Here is an 8,732-nt window from a genome sequence, read left to right on the forward strand (position 1 = left end):
AAAGCAGCCCCTGCTCAGAGCAAGCGTCCAACAGATGTTCATTATTTTCAGCTGATGATCTCAAAGCAGGTATGATAGCTCTTAGCATATAAATGTGTTAGAATATCAACCCAGGTCTCCTGACCCCAAAGCCTGTGCTCTTTTTCCTCTCATGATGTCCACGCCAGCTGTAGGTGCCTCCAGGGCTCCGACTTCCTGTGTCAACTCCCCCTTGTCACCTCTGCCGGGCGCTCTTGGGTCCAAGGCGTCTGAGGGGTGTTGAGCCCGGAGCACAGTCCCATCTCACGGTTTTGTATGGGGGCCCAGAACTGGCCTTTGGGGGAGAGTGTGCGGGTGTGTGTATGTGTTTTAGCTTGATAATCAGAAGTGGGGGGTGCTGCTTGCACTGATTTGTTTTGTTTGTGTTTTTTGAGTCCTGGGCTAACTGGACAGTGATGAGCATATAAATAGAATCCTTACGCCTTCACTTAAAATCTTCCTAAAAATACCTCTCAGTAAGTGAGTGGGACAGTGTGAGATGGAGACGATGGTGTGAGTGAGGGTTTTACGGGCTCATCAGCCCCGGTTTCACCAGCCTGCGATTTTCCCCTGTACACGCTACGAAGCCCTAAGGACCGTCCCTGCTTTCTCTCCACTTGCCACCCACAGTGGGACCCGAACTTCCCCATTCAGCCCCCAGATGGAGCCTGAGGAAAAATACCAGGGTCGTGATGGTGTTTTAAAGACACTTAGCTTTTTGTCAACTTGAGCCTTCCTACTGACCACACTGTCGTAAAAACCCTCTGAAAGAGGAACCTGAGTGGCGATCAGGGGACACTTAGGATCCTGAAGTGCTTTTTAAATCAGCAAAGATATTTGGATGTGTCTGGGATGGTTTTCCTGGATTTTATCAAATTTTTTTTTTTTGAGAATTCAAATCCGTGTGGGTTTTATATGGCAATTCTTTTCATCAAAGTATTTGATTAAGTGGAGCTTTCTGATGGTTAATAAACCGCTGTAATGATCAAATAGTCCTTTCCATAGATTCGTGCCTAGGCTGGGCTGGGCATGGGGACTGACAGGGACCTGGGTGGCTCCTGGGATTCCTGGCATCCACGGAGCTCCTGGTGTGAGTGACCTTAGACTGCCCAGGAGGAGCCACAGGGAGAGCTCTAGGGCGCTCTCACCAGATTCAAGAATGGGCCCCAGCACCAGGTTTACTGACGGGCCACGTAATGCAGATATAATAAGAACTGACTTCAGCGTCGGCCCTGAGCTCACACCAAGAACTTTCCAAGGAAAAAAATCATCCCATCACTGAGAATGCAGCCGAGGTCCTCACACACCCACACCGTGTAATGTTGACTAAAACCCAACCACAGAGACGGAGGATCACCTGGTGACATTCCCCACACGACCCACCCCGAGACGCAAGGTCAAGGCCTCCCACGTCTCCAGGATCGCAGAGAGAGTGCGAAGACTGGGCCATTAGCACACAGAGTGAGACCCACCAAAAACGCCAGAACCCCTGTCAGCCAGGCCTGTTAGCAATACAGCAGCGTTAACCTTCTCTCCAAAAAACAGCGGCTGGGACTACTGCCCTTGAAACGTCCAGAGGACCCTGTGTGACAAGCACATTCCATTGTCCCGGTGCCTGGGCCCACGCCTGCTCGCCCACCCCAGCTTTGCAGCAAGAATATCTTCCGATCTACCTGGGACTGGGATGCAGCAAGACTTCAGGTCAGGTACCTGCACCCTCCAGCCCCCCATCCCGCCCGGCTGGCCAGCCGGTGCTCCCCGGGACGGTGGTCGGCACCGCCCCCCTCCCGCTCACCTCCAGCACGATTTCTTTCATCTGGAACTGCTTCTGGGCCACCTTATCCGACGACACGGGCTCGTGGTAGTAGAGGCAGAGCAGGTCGTACTTCTTCAGGACCTGCTTGAAGTTCTTCTCGGTGAGGCTCACCACGCGGTCCTTGCCGTCGTAGGTGGGGAAGTTCAGCCCCTCCTCTGCCCTGCAGGAGGCCAGCAGGCAGACCCCCACGACAAACAGATGAGTCCTCTTCATCTGGGACAAGGCGGGTCTTCTTGCCCAAACACACCGAGCGCGGGAAAGAGGCGGGAGAGCTCTCAGGGGCTTGTTGAGAGGCGGGGAGCGGGGAGCCTGGTTTTTCCCTCCTGCCCTTCCTGGGCCCCGGAGCCGACTCTTCACCTCCTCGGGTCCAGCTACTGTAGTTGTGGGCTCAGGAGGAAGGGAGCCGAGGTGCACACACACGCGCACACACGCGCACACACACACACGCACACACACACGCCGACCGAGAGCCAGGCTGGGCCGCCAAGCCCCAGATACCTCACATAGCTCTGTCCGGCCCCTGTCCCATCAGGAACTCCATTTTTAGGATGCACTTGTTTCAGGCTAAAAATAAATCATGCGGCAAATAAAGTTCTCCGAGCCACTGTTGAGGGATTCGCTGATACGGCCCGTGGGAGGGGAGTGGAGGGAGAGAGCAGGGGGGGAGCAGGGGGGCGGGAGCCCAGGGATTGAGGAGGCCAGGCCCGTGGAAGAGAGATGGATGGGGGGGGGGGGCTGAGGCTCCAGGGAGCAAATGGAGATGTTGGAACGTGCACAGTCCCCCCGGACATTACCGAGTCATTCTGTTATCTAGGCAGGCGATCCAGCCTGTCCCTTCCTGGGACACCTCACCCGTCCCCTGCCTGCTCACTACTGACATGGGGATGATAGGGAGCCCCAAAGTGGACTTCACGTTCCCCCCTGTCCTGTCTCCTGTCCTCTCTTCTTAGAAACCCAGCCCCGGCTGGCCACTCGCCATGCCCACATGGCCCCACTGGTCACTGGGCCGAGGGTGCAGGGTCACCCTTTCCCACCAGCCCTCCACATTGAAGGGCTCCGGGGGCACCAGCGCACCCAGGACCACAGTGCCTTCCCACCGCCCTGCCCACAGCCGAGCTCTGCCTACCCCAGGACTGCTGCCCCCATTTTAAAATGAAATAAAAGTTCAACATCCTCCCTCAGAAACCTTCTGAGGCTTTTGGCCATCACCCGTCGTATTAGTCTTTTTATGTTAACCCCTAATATGTTCCCTTTGCCTCTTTATTAGACACAGGGTGACAGGTGTGAGTTCAAATCCCCACTCTGCCTTTTAATAGCTGAATAAGCTTTGGAAGGTCACTCTCCCTCCCTGAGTCTCAGCTGTCCCCTGTCAAATGGGGACAATTGTAACTATATTGTGAGGTTTGGGACATTTAGATGGAAATGTGTGACACAAAGCAGGCACCCAAACATGGTAGCTATTACACCTACTTCTTTCTCGCTGGCGATGCTGGGACATAGGTTATTACAGTAATTCCTTGTTAGTGTCTAGTAGTCATGGTCTGTGACCCTTTCCTGTCCATTTTCTCCCTGCCCCCAGCAGGCGATCAGGGCAGAAGTGATTGGTGCTCATTTCCCAGGTGAGCTGAGATCCAGAGAAATTAGCAACTTGTCTGCGATTGTTTCTAACGGCCACGGAGCCCCGTTCTCCTGGCTGCTTGAATTCCGACTCAGGACAATTCCCCTGTAGACAACCATCTTCTTAAGTGGCCCTTGACCATGTCTTCTGGCCAAACAACAGTCCGGTCATGTCTTTCCACTTTAGAGTGGTCTCTGGCTCTTGGCACTTGGGTCAATTTTTTGTCTTCCTTCCGTTAAGAGACCAGCTTTGGAAATAGCAAGGACCTTGTCGCTCACAGGGTTTGCAGGGGATGGAAGGAAAAGGGAAGTTCAGTGGCCTGCAACCGAGCCTCTACTGCGGCCAGAGGGCCTCCTGCTGAGAGTCAGGCTGACAAGGAGGCGTCACTTTTCCCGTCCAGGAAGCCAGGACCTTGGAGAACTCACCATTAAAACCCGTGGCAGCATCCAGTTCCTTCCAGTGGTGAATTCTCTGTGCGTTTAAATAGAAGCAAAGAACAGCCATTCCAAGGAGTGGTTAGTTTTCCAGGTCACTGCCAAGTATGAGAGATCTCTGCTTTCTTTAGAAAAATGTAGGGGGGAAAGATTTCCTAGGGAAACTACGTTTGTCTTGTCTTTTCGAGGTCAGCTTCCCAAACGGTTCCCAGTTGTCTCAATCTCATTGGCTTATCTTTATTTAGAATTTGCTCCACTTTTCTTAATATACAGTTGGTGTGTTTTTTTTATATGTTACTGAAAAAAAGTGGGAGATATTTAAAGTCAGAGTCTTTGAATTTCCTCCTGACTTGCAAGAGACGAAAAGTACCGGGGTAAAGGGATAATATTTTAAATTTCAGTTTGGCTCTCACATCTGGCTTAGGACCAGCTGAGTATTCACAGAAAAAAACCCCAGTGTGGAAAGTCCCTGTCCCCAGATCCTGGACTGTATTTGGGGCCTCACAGCCCAGCCCTGACCGTGGCACGGCCACCCACTAACATCTGCTGCGACGATCAGGTTTCCCACTGTCCTTCCACGGTGAGTGTGAGGACCTAAATGTGTGTCCCACTCAGTAACAATACTTTTTTATGGTCTGCTTTTATGTATCAGCCTTTTCTCCAGCTGCTGTTTAGTTTCCTAATTTTGTTTTACTTTGCCTGATTACTCAGCCACTTTCATTTATTTCGTAAACTGAAAATGCTTCTGACATTTCCGAGTCAACTTCACATTGAGCAAATCAGCTGTTCGGGTTCAGACCAGCCCCTGCCCAAGGCAACACATCCCACTCTCCTAGCTCTGTGTGTATCTTGCTAGGCCAATAGGTATTATTTTGTTTTATTTTGGAACAAGAAGGGATCAAATAAAGTAACTGTGTTAATACAGATGCATGTCAGTTATTGTCACAATATATGTCATAGGCCTCTTGCTTTTGCTAATTTTCAGTCCACTCTGTAATGTGCACCCCTTGTGTTTATTTATTCTTGACAGGAGGCTGAGTCATTTTATATACTATTTAATTTGAGCTTCACAATAATCAATTTTATAGATAAATGAGGACTTGAAGCCATAGTTTTTCATTAATTAGTTAATTATATAAATTTGTGTTGAGCATCTTCTATGTACCGCACTCTTCTGGGCACTGGGGATAGATACAACCTAAACCTGAACTCGCTGAGCCTCCACGCTGGAGCCCCGAGTGGGTTCCACTAGAGGGGGCTGTACACAGCTCTTCATCTCTCACCATCCCTTTTCTCAGACTTTGTCATCTGTTAAAATATAGAGGTTCATACCTACACTGGAAGGTCTACAGGGCAAAGAAATCTATCTGAGCGACTTGGAAGGAAACAGTCCAGAGTGGCAGAGCCGTGACCAGGAACTCAGGAGGCCTGGGTTCTGGCTGGTCTGACACAGCCTGGCCTTGCTGTGCAACCTCGGTCATCTCCTCCCCTCTTGGCCCTCATGTTTCCAATTTGTGGAAAAGAGGGTCAGACTGGCTGGTCTCCTATGTGGCCCTGACATTTTACAACTTGTTACGCCCATAGAGAATTGTCTCTGACCAGGATACGCCTTGGCACAGCTGCCAGGTCTGAGGACGCTGGATGAGTGTTCCTGCGGAGGAGGGTCGTGATGGGCACGATTCTTCAGGAGTCCAACCTTGCATCTCTCTTCTCCAAAGCAAAGATCCACGAAGTCAGTGTGTCCCAAGGTCCCTTCTTTGGCTAAAATCCTCCCCCCAGTGGGCGATGTGGGGTATGGCACCTTTCTTTGTTGGATGGGTTCCCCCTCCGTCAGGCTAGGCCACTGGCCAGGGAGATAACAGCCTGTGCGCCCGGTAGGGAGAGAGTCCTAGAAAGGCTTGTGTCTACAGCCCTGTGCTCCTTGGCCTCAGTCTAACTCCGCTCAGCTCAGAACAGGCCTGTTCGCAAGCCCAAGACCCCCTTTCCTTTTTACTCTGAATATCGGGCAGCCTCAGGAGCCTTCCCCGTTCCCCTACACCAGGAACCGCCTCAACAGACCAGGCAGAAAAAAAAAAAAAATCAATGCTCAGTGGGAAAAGGAGCCCCTCAGCTCTCCCGATAACAATTTCAGGTTTTCACAAACGTCACTTCCTCAGGAAGGCCTTCTGTGTGGACAAGGGCTGACGTTCACTCCCCTTACACTCCCTACTTTTCCTTGGAAACACTTGCCCACTGGGGAGCCTCTTCCCCCAGTGGACTGAGCCTGACTGGAGCGGGAACAGCATCTACTCATTAGTTCTGCCTATGGCAGTTCTCATTAAATATTCATTAAATAAATCTGAAGCACTTACTTTGTGCCAGGCCTTATTTTAAGCACTTTACAAATTTAACTCATTTATTCTTAGCAACCTTGTAAGGCTAGTAATTTTAGCACCCCCATTTAACAGATGGGTAAACTGAGGCACAGGGAGGTTAACTAACTGGCCTAGGGTCACATGGTTAGTAACCACGGAGCTGGGATTTGAACCCACTTGTGTCTGTTTTCTACAGCTTGTAACCACCAGCTAAATGCCTCTAGCAGGGGGCTGATAAAGTCACAGGGGCAAGCAAGGAATGGCTTCAGAGCAGTCGATGGCCACCCACAATTCGAGACTGCTCATCTGGGGAGAAGCCCTGGGTCTGGGCCCTGGAGAATCGCGCCCTTGCCTCCTAGTGTGCAAGGGAAACAGGAACTAATGTTTTCAGTGCCCGCTGTGAGCCGATCACTGGGCTCATCCGTTCTTACATCATCTCATGTACATCCTATCAAGATGAGTATTCTTCCTTCCGTGTCACAGACGACAAAACCAAGGCTCAGCCATCTGCCTGTCACACAGCTGGCAAGTCACAGAGACTGGGTTTGGACCAGGGTCAGTCTGGCTTGTCGCGATCCCAGGCTGCCCTGCGTAAGGAGGGGAGGTCTCCCTGTTTCCTTCAGGGAAACGCAAAAATGGGGAAACTTAGATTACCCAAAATTTACAGAATAAGAAAATAAAGGGAAACCAGGCATTTCTACAGGAAAGAGCAGGAGGGGAGGTTAGAAGGAAATACCTGCAACCATCTTCTCCAATCCTTAAGCTAAAATGAGGTCAGTTAGGTGCCCACCTCTGAAAATGTGAGTCCGGGGGATGCTCTTACACGGAATCAATGAGATTCTGGTGGGGTCAGCTGCCCCCAAAGCCCCGGGCCACCAGGAAGGGGTGGGATACCCAAAAGATACTCAGGTCATTGTCCAAGGTCAGAGGAACATGGGAAAGCAGTCACAGTGTCCCCCTGGGTGGGCAGCAGGCTGTTTGTAAGCCGTGAGTAGTCTCTTTATTCTTATAAATGTCATGAACATTTGGACCAGAGTCACCCCCACCCTCGCCAGCTGAGTAGATTATCTCCAGGGCTCACCATTTGCCAGGCGCTGGGCTAAGCACTTCACATGCCAAGTGACTGTTCTGTGTGTCCTCAGATGTCCTGGGAGGTGGTCTCTGTGATTATCCACAGTTTACAGGCAAAGAAACTGAGACGCAAAGAGATGAAATTCCCTTGCCCAGTGTCACAATAATAATAGTAAGCGGGCAGGCTGGCATCCGGGCAGCTGGGGCTCTTGCCCTGGGGTACGTGTCATTAACCACCTCGCCGTATGCGCTGTTAAGCGCCTGGGGCAATGTTTTATATGCATAATGGCTTTTGGCTTTACGACTAAAATAAATCAACACAAACATTGGATTTTTAGCAGAGGCCCCCAGATTTCACACCAACCTCTAGTCTCAGGAAATATGACTGTAATTGCTCAGTGCTTCTGAGGTTCAAACCAAAAGGCTGGGTCAGTGGTTCTCAACCCAGGTGATCTGAGAACCCAGGAGACACTGGGCAGTGCCTGAGGATACTTTTGATTGCCACAGCCTTCGGGGAGGGCGTTGGGGTGTTACTGGCACCTAGTGGACAGAAGCTGGTGATGCACTAAACTTTCTAGAATGCTCCAGGCAGCTCTCACAAGGAACTGCCCGACCCAAGTGTCCCTGGTGCTGAGGTTGAAAATCCCTGGGCGAGAGTGACACAGCTCACGCTGTGCTGCCTGAGACTCGCTCTGTGGACGTTACCCAGGGTCTGGTATCTGTGACTTGAGTAGCAGTGATCTTAACCCTGCTCACAGGGCCTGAAGTTTAAGTGCCATAGCTCCATTCTGTCTGGGACAGGAGCACTGTCTCTCGCCCCAGCTGGATAGCTTGCTGCTCTTCACAGCTCCTTGTCCGTGAGGGCTACAGGGTGGGTGTAGATTGGGGAGGACACCATCCTTCACAGGTCTAGGACAAGTGTTCACAGCCGGCCTGGCTCTTTGCCTTTCCTGGGTTATGCTTCCACATGGTCCTTCGATTACTCCTCCCGCCTGTCCTGTGTGCTGGTCTCTGAAGATCCCTAACTATCTTGTCCTCAGCATGGGACCAGCCTGGTGGCGTTTAGGTGCTCAGGCTTCTGTGAGATTGTGTCCTGTGGCCGAGTCCTCAAGCCCTAAGAAGACCGTGAACACTCAACCCAAGTAGAGCCTGAGGCAGACGCCTCTGGGTCAGTGCGGTGGCACCTGAGACCCGCGGGCTCGCAGGAGTGACAGCTTCAGGACCATCATCTCAGCAACGCCTGGGAATGGCCACTGTGTCATGCAGCGCGTGGCCTGGCTTCGTAGCGTCCACAGCGCTCCTTTGCCACTCCTTTGGAGGACAGAGGCCCTGCTAATCCTCCCTCTGAGTCATAACTAAAACCAGCTCTCAGGGCGGGCAGGCTGAGCGTGAGGGCCACAAACACCTCCCCCTGCTTGCTG

General features: G+C 51.7%; 1 protein-coding gene across 1 annotated transcript in view; it reads right to left on the bottom strand.

Annotated features, from left to right (window-relative positions):
• CASQ2 (calsequestrin 2) overlaps positions 1-2,395 on the bottom strand; it is a 36,439-nt gene extending 34,044 nt beyond the window's left edge. The window contains exon 1 of the mRNA XM_081121964.1: positions 1,814-2,395. Within this exon, the coding sequence (XP_080978090.1) occupies positions 1,814-2,047 (234 nt within the window). The 5' untranslated portion in view covers positions 2,048-2,395. The remainder of the gene's footprint in view (positions 1-1,813) is intronic.
• Between the last annotated feature and the right edge of the window lie 6,337 nt (positions 2,396-8,732).

Source organism: Miniopterus schreibersii, assembly GCF_964146895.1.
Source record: "Miniopterus schreibersii genome assembly, chromosome: 19".
NCBI lineage: Eukaryota > Metazoa > Chordata > Mammalia > Chiroptera > Miniopteridae > Miniopterus > Miniopterus schreibersii.